The sequence below is a fragment of the Ranitomeya variabilis genome, chromosome 1, assembly GCF_051348905.1.
Source record: "Ranitomeya variabilis isolate aRanVar5 chromosome 1, aRanVar5.hap1, whole genome shotgun sequence".
NCBI classification, from domain to species: domain Eukaryota; kingdom Metazoa; phylum Chordata; class Amphibia; order Anura; family Dendrobatidae; genus Ranitomeya; species Ranitomeya variabilis.
In genome coordinates this window covers 472,411,854-472,426,557 of record NC_135232.1, presented here as the reverse complement: position 1 = coordinate 472,426,557, position 14,704 = coordinate 472,411,854, and the positions used below count along the sequence as shown (strand labels likewise).

The 14,704-nt window shown below is 49.0% G+C and overlaps 1 protein-coding gene across 1 annotated transcript in view; it reads right to left on the bottom strand.

The window, feature by feature from the left end:
• NCBP1 (nuclear cap binding protein subunit 1) overlaps positions 1–14,704 on the bottom strand; it is a 92,697-nt gene that overhangs the window by 66,772 nt on the left and 11,221 nt on the right. The window contains exon 5 of the mRNA XM_077250716.1: positions 1,807–1,914. Coding sequence (XP_077106831.1) covers positions 1,807–1,914 — 108 coding nt within the window. The remainder of the gene's footprint in view (positions 1–1,806; positions 1,915–14,704) is intronic.

Sequence of the window (14,704 nt, the reverse complement as noted above, 5' to 3'; positions counted from 1 at the left end):
CAAAAAACGGATCCAGCAAATGTGCCCACAGGATGCCTTTTTTTGCCCAGACTTGTATTGCCGACGGATGGCCACACGTCGCGTCCATCGTGCACTGGTTCCGTTGTGTTTTGGCGGACCGTCGTCACAAAAAAAGTTCAATGTAACCTTTTTGTGTACGTCGCGTCCGCCATTTCCGCGCATGCGTGGCCGTAACTCTGCCCCCTCCTCCCCAGGACATAGACTGGGCAGCGGATGCGTTGAAAAACTGCATCCGCTGCCCACGTTGTGCACAATTTTCACAACGTGCGTCGGTACGTCGGGCCGACGCATTGCGACCGCCCCGTACCGACGCAAGTGTGAAAGAAGCCTAAGGCTACTTTCACACTAGCGTCGTACTCGGCCCGTCGCAGTGTGTCGGGCCGACGTACCGACGCTAGCGTTGTAAGCGCCGCACAACGGGTGCAGCGGATGCTGTTTTTCAACGCATCCGCTGCCCCATTGTGAGGTGCGGGGAGGCGGTGTTCCGGCCGCGCATGCGCGATCGGAAATGGCGGACACGTCGCACAAAAAAGTTACATGTAGCTTTTTTTGTGCCGACGGTCCGCCAAAGCACGACGCATCCGTTGCACAACGCAATGTGTCGCTAATGCAAGTCAATGGAGAAAAAACGCATCCTGCAAGCACTTTTGCAGGATGCGTTTTTTCTCCAAAACGGCGCATTGCGACGGAAGCCAAAAAACGCTAGTGTGAAAGTAGCCTAACCCTAGCCCTAACCCTAAATTTAGCCCCAACCCTAACCCTAAATTTAGCCCCAACTCTAACCCTAATTTTAGCCTCAACCCTAACCCTAATTTTAGCCCCAACTCGTCTCTCCTGCCGGCCGGCAGATGGCAGCAGATGGCGGGCGCACTGCGCATGCGCCCGCCATTTTCTTTCCCGAGGAAGAAGCCGGCCGGCAGGAGGAGACGCAGGAGGACCCAGGGACACCGGTAAGTATGATAGGGTCCCCGAATCCTCCTATTTCTCTGTCCTTTGATGTGTGATCACATCAGAGGACAGAATTACAGATCGCTTTTTATTTTTTTGCGGTCGCCGGTAAACAATTAATTACAGGGGTCGGTAAAAACCGACCCCGATCATGTTCTTTGGGGTCTCTGCTACCCCCGGCAGTCGAGACCCCAAAGATCTTCCGGGAGCCGGGCGGCGGGCGCACTGCGCCCGCCATTTTTTCCCCGGAAAAAGATGGCGGCGCCCATCGGGAGCCACGAGGAGCACCGGGGGAGATAGGTGAGTATTGGGGGGCTATTGGGGGCCATCGGGGACCCTATTTCTCTGTCCTCCGATGTGCGATCACATCGGAGGACAGAGAAATTAAATGGCAAATCGCGTTTTTTGTTGTTTTTTTTTTTATTGCGACCGCCGGTAAACGGTTAATTACCGGCGATTGCAACCCGGGGGTCGGTAAAAAAACCCCGAATCATGTTCTCTGGGGTCTCGGCTACCCTCGGCAACTGAGACCCCAGAGAAAATCCGACTCTGGGGGACGCTATTCACTTTTTAAGTACCCTTAGCGGCCGCCGTTAAAAGGCGTATCGGCGGTCGTTAAGGGGTTAATTAGCCAGGCAGGCACAACATCATCGTTGTGGTGCGACGCATAAGTGAAAGTGGTCAGCTAACCAAAGAAAAACCACGGATGATGTCAGATACGGGTCAGTTCTCAGGGCTCCAGGCCAGCTACCACTGACTGCATTCTGCAAATCGAAGTCACTAACACATTGGGACTGATCTACTTTAGTGCCATTTTTTACACTGCCTCACACTTACCTGAGGTACATCTTCCTCCTGTGTAACCCCAACAAAAGCTTCAAACATTGCTACCATAGAGGGGGCTGCGATGACGTGGCAGTTCACAAGATCAGACAAAAAGCGGACCTTTATATTGGATAAAGGGGAGAAAGATACAAAGATGTTAGTAGGGTCTTCCTTTACTGTAAGCTCAATAGCTTATCACTGGAAAACTACAGTTCACAGATACATACTGGTTTCCAATAGACCTCAGCTAGGACATGAGGAAATATTTTGCCTTTCTCCTGATACTTGCTTACACAGTGCAATTGTACATTCAACTTGTGTGCTACATTAAAGAACTTAGAAAATTCATCTTACTCCACATTTTTGGATCCAACTGCAATATTGGTTACAACAAATAAAAAGGAAAGTCAGCATAGAAGTACTGTATGGATAGGCAGCTAGCAAAGTGATCTCGACTAATCCCTCACAACCTAGAAGCTACAGCTTGGGCTACGTTCCCACGATCTGGAACTAGCAGCGTTTCGGATGCAGTGTATTTTCGTTGCGTCCAAAACGCTGTTTTCTATTGAATGCATGTAAATCTGCATGTGTTCACTGAATCGTGTGGATTTACTGTGTTCAATACATTCTATTGATGTATTTTCTGCTGCGGAGACTAGTGAGTATTTATCTACAAGTGTAGCGACTATATCGACTCCGGGGACGTTTTCCAGAAATGAGCAGGAATGGATGTTGGGAAGTGAAAATGCAAATCTGCCACTGTAGTGCCCGTACATTGTGCTTTTGGACACAAGGACAGGTAAGGCTACGTTTACATTTGCGTTGTGCGCCGCAGCGTCGGCGCCGCAGCGCACAACGCAAACGAAAACGCGGCAAAACGCACGCTAAAACGCTGCGTTTTGCGCCGCATGCGTCCTTTTTGGCCGAAAGTTGGACGCAAAAAAAATGCAACTTGAAGCGTTTCTTGCGTCCAACGCTTGCGGCCATGCGGCGCAAAACGCAGCACAACGCATGTCCATGCGCCCCCATGTTAAGTATAGGGGCGCATGACGCATGCGGCGCCGCTGCGGCGCCCGACGCTGCGGCGCTGACCGCAAATGTGAACGTAGCCTTAATTAAATGGGCACTCCTCGCTACAGTAATGCCAAACATGTTGATGGCAAGTGTGGTTTAGGCACACTGTGGGGCTCAGGAGGAGGGGGCATTTGGATTTAGGAAGCCCCCTATAATTCCATTAACAGATGATGGATCCGAGAGGGGACTTGTTTTTTGTGGGTTGAAGTTTATTTTGTGTTTTTATTGGTGGTATTTTGGGGTACAGAACATCTTTGATCAGTTCACATTTATTCTCTGCTCTAAGCTAAGCACTTACATCGGTTTCCATCTCAATCTACAAAATACATGATGATTCGGACAAAATCCCTGATGGATCCATTCACAAATGAGGCAGCTGTTACTCTGCACTTTGTTTGGCTTGGTTCACATTTATCCTGTGCGGTATGCTGAGCACTCCCATTGGGGTTTACATCTACACATTTCTGAGATATGTGATTCACATGAAACCCCAACGGTTCCATTCATTATGAGGCAGGCGAAGTTACTATGGGCTCTATTCAGAAGTGTCTCCTGTTTCAGAGGTGCACAACTCTATGGTCAGTAACGCTTTTATGCACCACTGAAGACTGACACCGCCTTATCATAGAATAGACGTGTCCACAGAGCCTCCATCCGCCTCATTATAGGGAATCTTCTGTCAATGGTTCCGTCTGTATCACGCATTTCAGAGATTTACATGGAAACCCTGGTGTAAGCACTCAAGGATTTATTTTTTTACCCTGTTCTTCAGGCCAGTGCAATTGCAGCAATACCAGATTTATATAGTTTTTTTGTTTTCGTTTGTCTGCTGTTACAAAAAGTGTAAAAAAAAAATAAAAAAAAGTTTTTACATGGCTATATATTTTGCAAGCTATAATCTTTCTCTATTTCTGCGAGAGAGATGTGAGGGCTTATCTTTTGTGGGACAAGTATTTATTGGTGCCATTTTTGGGGGCACATTGTTTTTTTTGTTTTTTTTTAAACGCTTTCTAATCTGATTTCTTTGGGAGGCAGAATTTTTATGCCGTCTGGCATAGAGGTAGCTCTATTCTTTGGTTAGTACAATTACAGCATTACCGCATTTTTATCTTTTTTTTTTTTTAAAGCCCAGGGCCCGCAGCCTCGCATGACCATCGGCCCTGACTTACTACAGGAGCTCAGCTTTCAGCGGAGCCGAGCTCCCAGGGGTGATATTGCCAGGCAGTGCTGATATTTCAGCACTTTCCAGTGATTACATGCTGCAGTCAGTCATTAACTGACCAAGTATAGCAATCTGCCGCCATGCCAGTCAGAAATGAGCGTTGTCAGAAGAGCGGTCACAGTTTTCACAAAGACATGAAGGGTATAGTAAATCATGATGTATAAACTGACACGTTCTCATGACACATTATATACCAAGCGGCATTAAGGGCTTAAAATAATACTTTCTCGAAGTACTCTTTGAATTTATGAAAACATTCAGTCTTTTTTTGGGTAGGAGTCTATCAGCGTGACATCTAGCATTAGCAATCTTTGCCCACTCATCTTTGCAGTAGATACTGAGGGAGCGCAGAAGCGAGTGTGAATATAGACCAGATAGTAGTTAAAAGTAACTTTATATAATCACGTTTAACCCTTTCAACTGAAGCCTGTTTTCACCTTACTGACAAGGACAAATTGTAAGTTATGGCAGTGGAAAATGTAGGTCAATATTTTGCATGTAAATTTGTGAAAAAAATATCACATATTAGCAAAACTTTTACCAATTTCAAACTTAATTTTTATGCCCTTAAAATGAGAGTCAGATAGCAGCCATCTTGACTCAACAGCTGACATGTGCCCGCAATAGGCGGAATCGCGATCTGCCCGCACCTATAACTAGTTAAATGCCACTGTCAAACTGACAGCAGCAGTTAACGCGCGCTTCCGGCCATGGGGCCGGAAGGAAATACGTGCACCGCTGACCCCCGTCACGGGGCTCAGCGGTGCAACAGCATGACAACCAGAGGTCTCCTGGAGACCTCTATGGTTGTTGATGCCCGATTGCAATGAGCGCCACCCTGTGGTCGGTGCGCATAGCAATGCAGTAATTCTGCTACATGGGGGCGATCTGACCATCGCCTCTATGTAGCAGAGCCAATCAAGTTATGGCAGCTTCTAGCCTCCCATAGAGGATATTGAAGCATGCTAAAAGTAAAAAAAAATAAATATATATATATATTTTTATTTTTTTTTTCAAATCATCCCCCTTTCAAAATAAAAACAAGAAAGACAGAATCAAAAAATATAGTTCTTACCGATAACGGTATTTCTCTGAGCCCATGACGGCACCACGGAGAGAGGGGATCCGCCCACCAAGGACAGGAAACCTACGGATAAAAAAGGCGGTACCACTCTCCTGCATCAGTTTGTTTACATAGAGAATGATGGGAGACTACTAAGGCATTTGTAATTTTTAACTCTTTAGCCTAATAAGATACCGCGTGACTTTAACTAAAAGTAGACTATAAATAGACTATGGCACTTTTTAAATGTGCACACCCATAAGTGAAGGGAGGGAATGTACGGGTGCCGTCATGGGCTCAGAGAAATACCGTTATCGGTAAGAACTATATTTTTCTCTGATCGCCCATGACGGCAACACGGAGAGAATTGCATAGATAGTACATTCAGGGAGGGACCACTGCTTCCAGAACCCTTTTACCGAAGGTAAGATCTGAGGAAGAGATTAGGTCCAATCTATAGTGCCTATAGAATGTGGATGGTGAGGACCAGGTAGCAGCTCTACATATCTGGTCTATAGAAGCTCCGGCCTTCTCCGCCCAGGAAGTCGCCACTGCCCTTGTCGAGTGAGCCTTAACCTCCCCGGGAACGGACATCCCACTTGCCGAGTATGAAAGACTGATGGCGTCCGTGATCCATCTTGCTATGGTGGCCTTAGAAGCTTTTTTCCCCTTCCGGGGACCCTGGAAACACACAAACAGAGAGGAATCCTCCCTACTCTCTCTAGTGGCTTCTAGGTATTGTAAGAGACACCTTCTTACATCCAGAGTATGTAATGTTTGTTCCTCCTTATTTGTAGGGTTGGGAAAGAAGGAGGGGAGAGATATCTCTTGAGACCTGTGAAATTCTGAAGCCACTTTCGGGAGATATGCTGGGTCTGTTTTTAAAATGACCCTATCCTCTAAAATTTGTGTGTAGGGGGCATTAACTGATAGAGCCTGCAAGTCGCTGACCCTACGGGCAGAAGTGAGGGCGACTAAGAGCGGTTTTGAGAGACAAGTTTTTTATTGAAGTTTTGTGTAATGGTTCAAATGGTGGACTAGTCAGGGCTTTAAGGACCAAGTTTAAGTCCCATTGTGGAACCACTTTCACTGGCAGAGGCCTCGATCTTCCTGCTGCTCTGATGAACCTAGAGACCCACCTATTTGAAGCTAAGTCAAAATGGAATAATGCTCCCAATGCTGCCACATGAACTTTTAGGGTACTGGTGGCTAAACCCATCTCCAAACCTTTTTGTAGGAACTCTAATATGGAATTAAGGGGAATCTCTTTCCCTATTTTTGCACCTGAAGAAGATAAAAACTTTTCCCATATTTTGCCGTACTGTCTTGTTGTAACCGGCTTCCTACTTTTTAACAGAGTTGAGATTACACCTGAAGAGAACCCTCTGTTTTCTAATATCTTCCTCTCAAGAGCCAGGCTGTCAAGTGCAAGTTCTTGACTTGCGGATGACAAACCGGGCCCTGCGACAACAGATCCTGAAGGTCTGGTAATACCCACGGGTCGGATATTGACATTTTCCTCATCCATGAGAACCAAGGTCTCTTCGGCCAGAACGGGGCAATTAAGATGACCAGTGCCCCGTCCTCCCGAATCTTCCTCAGCACTGCTGGAATCAGGATGAGAGGAGGAAAGGCATAGACCAGGTGGTGACCCCAAGAAATCAGGAAAGCGTCCACAGCTACTGGGTTCCCCAAGGGAGATAGGGAGCAGAAGGAGGCTACTTTTTTGTTTAAATGGCTCACGAAGAGATCTATTTTGGGAACCCCCCATTTTTTTGTGATCTGAGTGAATATCACTGGATTTAGTTCCCATTCCCCCTGTTTTAGGCTGGAACGACTTAGAAAGTCTGCCTTGTAATTGTCTACCCCCTTTATGTGTAGGCTTGTCAGGGATAGAAGGTTGCTCTCGGCTATCTGAAGGATTGAGCTGGTCACTTCCATTAGATTTTTGGAACGGGTACCCCCTTGATGATTTAGGTAGGATACTACTACTTGATTGTCCGACATCACCCTTACATGGTGAGATTGAAGGACTCCCAGAAATTCCTGAAGGGCAAATTTCACTGCCAGGAGTTCCTTCATATTGGAGGAATTGTTTGCAAGGGACGGAGACCAAATGCCCTGGGCTACTAGGTCGCCCAGATGAGCCCCCCACCCTGAGGGGCTTGCGTCCGTAGTTAGGACCTTCGAGATCGGAATTACCCATGGGACTCCCTGGGAAAGATTTTTCTGCAATGTCCACCAAGTCAGGGAGTGATTGGTGCGAGGAGACAATGTTAACCGCTCGTCTAAATGTTCTCCTAGAAGGTTTTGCTCTGACAGTAGTTGCCATTGGAGATCTCTTGAATGTAGTTGGGCCCACTGGACCGCCGGGATGCAAGAGGTCATAGAGCCTAATAGGGACATGCCCTGACGGAGTGTTATGGATGGAAGAGATTGTACTCTTAACGCTAAACTTTTTATTTTTTGTATTTTGCTCTCTGGGAGCCGACATTCCATTTGTTTGCAGTCTAGAGTGAGACCTAGGTACTCCTGAACCTGAGAAGGCACCAGTCTGGATTTCTCTAGGTTTATTAGCCAACCTAGATTTTTTAGAGAATGAATCACTAGGTCTAGTTGGCTCTTGCAATGTTGCGGGGAGGAGCCTATCACCAGGAAGTCGTCCAGATATGGTACGATCAGGGTATTTTCTTCCCTGAGGTGCGCCATTACCTCCGCCACCAACTTTGTGAAAACTCTCGGGGCGATTGCTAAGCCAAATGGTAGAGCTGAGAACTGGAAGTGACTTAGGACTCCCTGGATGTGGACTGCCAGTCTGAGGAATTTTTGGTGGTCCTTGTGTATTGGGACGTGATAATATGCGTCCTTTAGGTCCAGGACCACCATGAAGCATTGAGGAAATAGCATCTTGATAGATGATTTTACTGTTGCCATCTTGAATGCTTGAACCTCTAGGTAGTTGTTTAGGTTCTTTAAATTGATAATGGTCCTGAAGGAACCATCTGGCTTCTTCCTCAGGAAAAGAGGGGAATAGTACCCTTGCCCTCTTTCCTGAGGGGGGACTTCCAGGAGTACTCCTTTTTTCACTAACCCGACAACCTCGTTTTCTAACGTCAACTGCTCCTCTGCCGAGGTTCTTGTGGGTGTTGTTATCTTGAAAGAGGGACGGGGGGTACCTCTTGAATGTTAATCTCAGTCCCGACTCTATGATGTTTAGTATCCATCGACTTGAGGTAATCTTTTCCCAGGCTGGGAGAAAGAGAGATCACCTTCCCCCCACCTGGGGCGAACCTTCATTGTGAAGGTTTTTTGTTGTCATTGAGGTTTTTATTAAAGATAAACCCCTTATTTTTGTTCTTTTTATCTTCCCATTTCCCCTGGTTTCTCCCCGTGTTCTTACGGAAAAACCTCTTGTTCCGAAAGGGCTTCCTATAAGAGGGGAGACCCAGAGGAGGGAAGGATTTTTTCTTTTCCCCCGCTTTTTCCAAGATGTCATCCAGGGTGGAACTGAACAGAAATTCTCCTTCACAGGGGATAGTGCACAGTTTTGTTTTCGTCTGTAGGTCGCCTGGCCAATTCTTAAGCCAGAGGGCGCGCCTGGCCGCATTAGCAAACCCTGCTGCTCTGGCGGATAGCCTGAGTCAGCCGAGGCATCAGCTAGGAAAGCCGCGGCCCCTCTCATTACAGGTAGTGTGTCTAGCATTGAGTCCCGGGAAGTTTTCCCCTTTAATTGGCCCTCTAGTTGGTTCAGCCAAATCATCAGGGAGCGTGAAGTACATGCTGCCACTACCGCCGGCTTCAGGCCTCCTCCCGCTGCCTCCCAGGTACCTTTGAGAAAGGCGTCTGCCTTTTTGTCCATGGGGTCTTTTAGGACCCCCATGTCTTCGAACGGGAGGGAAAATTTTTTTGAGGCCTTAGCGATTGCTACATCTAATTTGGAGGCCTTCTCCCAAAAGGAGCAGGATTCCTCCTCAAAGGGGTATTTTCTTTTAGGCGTTAGAAGAGTCTTTTTCATAGGCTTCTTCCATTCCTTCTTAATTAAGGCTGCTATTGCTTCGTTAAGAGGGAAAGCTCTTCTCTTTTTTTGTTCCAGGCCCCCAAACATTATGTCTTGTACCGATTTTTTAGGGTGGGAGTCTACCAGACCCATGGTACTTCTCACGGCTTTTATGAGGCCATCAGTATCCTCTAGAGGGAAACAGTTATGTCCCCCCGAGGACGAAGTAGATGATGAAGATGAGGTGGAGGAGTTGAAGGACACTGAATTCTCACTATCACTTCCTGATTTTGAGACGGGAGATGGGGACCTGAGTCTGGTTTTTCTCCTTTTTTTTCCACTTTAGTGATCTGAAGGTGTCCTCTACTTGTTCTTTAATCAGGCTCTTAAGGTCTGTTGCAAACCCAGGAAGGTTTTCGGATAAAGTTTGCTGAATGCAAGTATTGCATAGTCTCTTATCCCATGTAGGTGGAAGATCCTCTCTACAGATGGCGCAACTTTTGTGCTTAGTTTTACATACGCTTTTCCTCCCCTATAAGAGACAAATAACAATCTTACTGTCTCTGACATTCACGAAGATCCACTTACCACCTCCAGGACCCATAAATACCGGTTGGGGATTGTCTGCCTCTGGCTTCTTCCCCGACGCCGTACTGGACTCCTTACTGTGCTGGGACCTTTGGCGTTCTTTGCTGGTGTCCTGGTGCCCTTTCTGCTGTCGCCTTTTTTGCTGCTGCGGAGGCGATGCTACAGGTGGAGGTGACTCGGGCTGAGGTGATGTCGGGTCGCTCATACTGCTGCTGGTCTGCGTATGCTGAGCTGACGCTGCGGCACTACTACTCATGAGGCTCTTTTGCTTATTACAGCAGAGCCACTGGGAGGATGTGGATTCCTATATTTAAACTCCCCCGCCGCTTCTGCGCAGTCCACGGGGAGGAGCGCCGAACGCCGTCTATTAGCTCGGCGCTCACCGCCGGCGCCCGCGCAGATTGCTCCTAGCGCCCGAGCGGTGCCCCGTCAGCGCCTGCGCAGACCGCGCCCGGCGCTCGAGCGTCGTCCTTCAGCGCCTGCGCAGACCGCGCCGCACGAGCGGCGCGCGCCCAGCGCCCGAGCGGCGCCCCTCAGCGCCTGTGCAGACCGCGCCGCTCAAGCTCCCGCGAGACCAGCTGGATCCCGGGCATGCGCCGACTTTCAAGATGGCGCCCGGGAAGCATTTATGGCGCTGCTGACCGGCGCCCCCGGTCCTATGCAGCCCTTGTAGCGCGTTCCTCTGCACGCCCGATGGCGGTGCAGCGTGCAGACTCATGCCTGTTCAGGGAGGGTCGCGCTACACCTCCCGCAACCACAGAGGGACCCCCCTGGATTGTTGCTGCTGCTGCATCTTACCTGGGGAGGTGACCGCGATTCCTTGTCACCTCCCCCGCACACCCTGTCGCCCCTGGCTCCCAGCGGTGGCGCTTCGGGTCACCACCCTAGCCGAGGCAGAGGGACCCCAGCTGCCTTGAATCGGACTGGATGGCCCCGGAATTCCAACGTCGAACTGGTAAGTCCGTAGGTCTCCCATCAAGGACAGGAAACCAACTGATGCAGGAGAGTGGTACCGCCTTTTTTATCCGTAGGTTTCCTGTCCTTGGTGGGCGGATCCCCTCTCTCCGTGGTGCCGTCATGGGCGATCAGAGAAAACAGACATATTTGGTATCGCCGCATTTAGAATCGCATGATCAATGTAAAAAAAAAAAAAACAGAATTACGTTTTTTTGGTTGCTGTGACATTGAATTAAAATGCAATAACGGGTAATCAAAAGAATGTATCTGCACAAGTATGGCATCATTAAAAACATCAGCTCAGCACAAAAAAAAAAAGCCCCCACCCGACCCAAGATCACGAAAAATGGAGACGCTACAGGTCTCGGAAAATTGCACAATTTTTTTTTCTAGCAAATTTTGGAACTTTTCTTTTTCCACCACTTCTATAAAATAAGAACCTAGACAAGTATGGTGTCTATGAACTCGTAATGCATGCAGAAAAGCTGCGGAGACACCATCACGTGTTTCTCAACGCAAGCATATTTCCCCTAAGGGATGGGGGCAGTGTTCTGGAAAACTGCGTTGAGAAACACGTGATGGTGTCTCCGCGGTGTTGGATGTTTTGATCTCCCCGAGGTCATTCACACTTATGTTTATGAACTCGTAATGACCTGGAGAATCATATTGGCAGGTCAGTTTTAGCATTTAGTGAACTTGGCAAAAAAGCCAAAACAAAAAACAAGTGTAGGATTGCACAATTTTTGCAATTTCACCGCACTCGGAATTTTTTCCCCCCATTTTCGAGCATATGACATGCTGGTGTTGTTCAAAATTACAACTCGTCCCGCAAAAAAAAAAAAAAAAAAAAAAAAAAAAAGCTCTCACATGGCCATATTGACAGAAAAAAAAAAAAAAAAAAAAAGTTATGGCTCTGTGAAGGAGGGGAGCGGAAAAAAGATTTTTGTGTACTCACCGTAAAATCTTTCTCTTAGCCTCTAATTGGGGGACACAGGACCATGGGTGTTATGCTGCTGTCCACTAGGAGGCGACACTATGCATAATCTGAAAAAGATTAACTGTGGCTCCTCCTGTGCAGTATACACCCCTGGACGGCATCAGCCTTCTCCAGTTTTGTGCCAAAGCAGTAGGAGGAACGTAACATGAATAACATAATTATGCCTGTAAGAAGGCAACTATGTACGAGCTCAGGAAACAATATGAGAGCTCAACAGTTACAACAGCCCGGAAAGGGCAACAGGGTGGGAGCTGTGTCCCCCAATTAGAGGCTAAGAGAAAGAGATTTTACGTTGAGTACACAAAAATCTCCTTTACTCTGTCGCCTCATTGGGGGACACAGGACCATGGGACGTCCTAAAGCAGTCCCTGGGTGGGAAGCAATGGACGAATATTGTGCAGACAGGCCCGTACACTTAGGGCACCGCCGCCTGCAGGACACATCTACCCAGGCTCGCTGAGGACTGGGTATGAACCCTGTAGTGTTTAGTAAATGTGTGTAAGCTAGTCCAAGTGGCCGCCTTACACACTTGTTGTGCCGAAGCCTGTGCCGAAGCCTGGTGCCGAATGGCCCAGGAGGCATCTACCGCCCGTGTAGAGTGTGCCGTAATACCGGCTGGAAGAGGAGGATTCTTAAGGCGGTACGCCTCTTGTATGGTGGATTTGATCCACCTGGCAAGAGTAGCTTTTGGAAGCTGGCCTACCCTTGTGGCCGCCTTCCGGAAGGAGGAAAGGAGAATCAGACCTCCGGAAGGACGCAGTCCTAGACACGTATATACGCAAAGGCCTGACAAGGTCAAGCGTATGCAGAGCCTTCTCCACTCTATGAACCGGAACCGGACAAAGGGATGGTAGTGAAATTTCCTCATGGAGGTGGAAGTCTGACAACCTTCGGAAGGAAGGATGGGACCGTACGAAGAACTACCTTGGCCTGGTGACAAGCCAGGAAAGGCCGTCTGCATGAGAGTGCTGTCGGTTCAGACACCTTGCGTAGCGAGGTGAGTGCCACCAGGAAAAAAAACACTTTCTGGGAAAGAAGGCGGAGCGGGACCTCCTTAAGGGGTTCGAAGGGTGGTTCCTGCAATGCTGTCAGGACCAGGATGAGGTCCCACGTTTCTAGTGGTCGTCTGTAGGGGGGAACCAATCAGGGAACCCCCTGAAGGAAAAGGCCTTACTTGCGGCTTGGTAGCAATGCGCTTTTGGAAAAAGCACTGAGAGGGCTGACACCTGGCTTCAGGCGAGCCCAATGACAGACTGGCCTCCAGACCCGCTTGGAGAAAACCAAGAACTTTGGGTAGGGAATAAGGGAGTGGAACCTGGCCACGAGATTCGCACCAGGTAAAGAAAACTTTCCAGGTACGGTAATACATCTTGGCAGAGGCTGATTTCCGTGCTCTGATCATGGTTGCAATGACCTCTGTCGAGAACCCTGCCTGGGTTAGAACCCAGGTCTCAAGGGCCACGCCATCAAGTTGAGAGCCCTAGAGTTCTGGTGGTAGAACGGCCCTTGTGATAGAAGATCGTGGCGGTCGGGGAGACGCCAGGGGCCGTCTGCTGTGAGTTGTACGATGTCGGCGTACCATGTGCGTCTGGGCCAGTCCGGTGCAATGAGGATAGTTGAAACTCCCTCTTGTTTGATCTTCCTCACCCTCTGGATATCAGGGGGAGAGGTGAAAAAAATATACAGAAGCTGGAACAGAGTCCAGTCCTGAACCAGAGCGTCTGCTCCGAGCGACCGCAGATCGTGAGTTCAGGCAATGAAGTTGGAGACCTTGGCATTGAAATGGGATGCCATTAGGTCCACATCCGGGGGCCCCCAGCGGAGACAGATCTGTTGAAAAATTTCGGGATGGAGAGACCACTCTCCCGAGTCTATTCCTTGTTGGCTGAGGAAGTCTGCTTCCCAGTTGTCCACACCCGATCGTGGACCGCCGAAGGACTGACCCTGTGTCCTCCGCCCAGCGGAGGACATATGACACTTCACACGTCGCTTGGGTACTGCGGGTCCCCCCTTGATGAGTCACATATGCCACAGTCGTGGTATTGTCCGACTGTATCCTGATGTAAGAGGCTGCCAGTAAGTGATGGAAAGCCCTCAATGCCAGAAGGATGGCACGAATTTTCAGGATGTTGATGGGCATGGACGCTTCCGCTGAGGACCACTTGCCCAACAGGAGCCCACAGCTGAGCGGGGGTCCCTGGATGCAGGCGCAGTGTGCTGGCCCATTGCTTGGAGGTGTAGGATGCTGCCTGTACAGGCCCTACCTGAGGTGTCTCAACCTATACCCCCAGAGAGGGATAGGGAAGGTGCTATTGTCACCTTCAGGGGCCTTTATCCTCGCCTCGACCTCAACCCAGAAACCAAAAGGAATTGGGGAAGGGAGTCTCGACTTGGAACCAGCACCCGAGGGACTGGGGAAGGAGCAGCATGGGGAATAGCCATCTCAACTTCAACTGGGCACCCCATAATAGGGGGCCGAGGAAGGAGCCATGCCGGGAGTCTCACAAGAGACCCTCTTTTCTTCATCTGCTAGTCGGAGGGCCAGTGCCTTGTCCTTGGGAAGGAGCACTAGACCCCTGGAAGTGTTGAATAACATTCCCAGGAAAGTCAGGGACTGACTCGGGGTTGGTGATGACTTTGTAGGTTGATTAACCAGCCCATGCAACTGAGAGTATCGGTTGTGATTGAGACGCTGAGCTCGCATTCCTTGAAAGGTGGGAGCCTTGATGACTAGGTCGTCCAGGTATGGAACGACTACTATGCCTCTGGAATGCAGGACGTCCATGGTTGCTGCCATGACCTTGATGAAGACTCTGGGAGCCGTGGCGAGTCCAAAGGGGAGAGCCACGAATTGGTAGAGGTCCTGGCCTATTGCGAACCTGAGAAACCTCTGATGGGCAGGTGCAATGGGTATATGCACGTATGTCTATGAAGGGGAGATATTCTCCCTTCTCCATGGACGCAAGATGAACCGAAGGGACTCCATGCGGAAGTGACGGACCCGTACATACT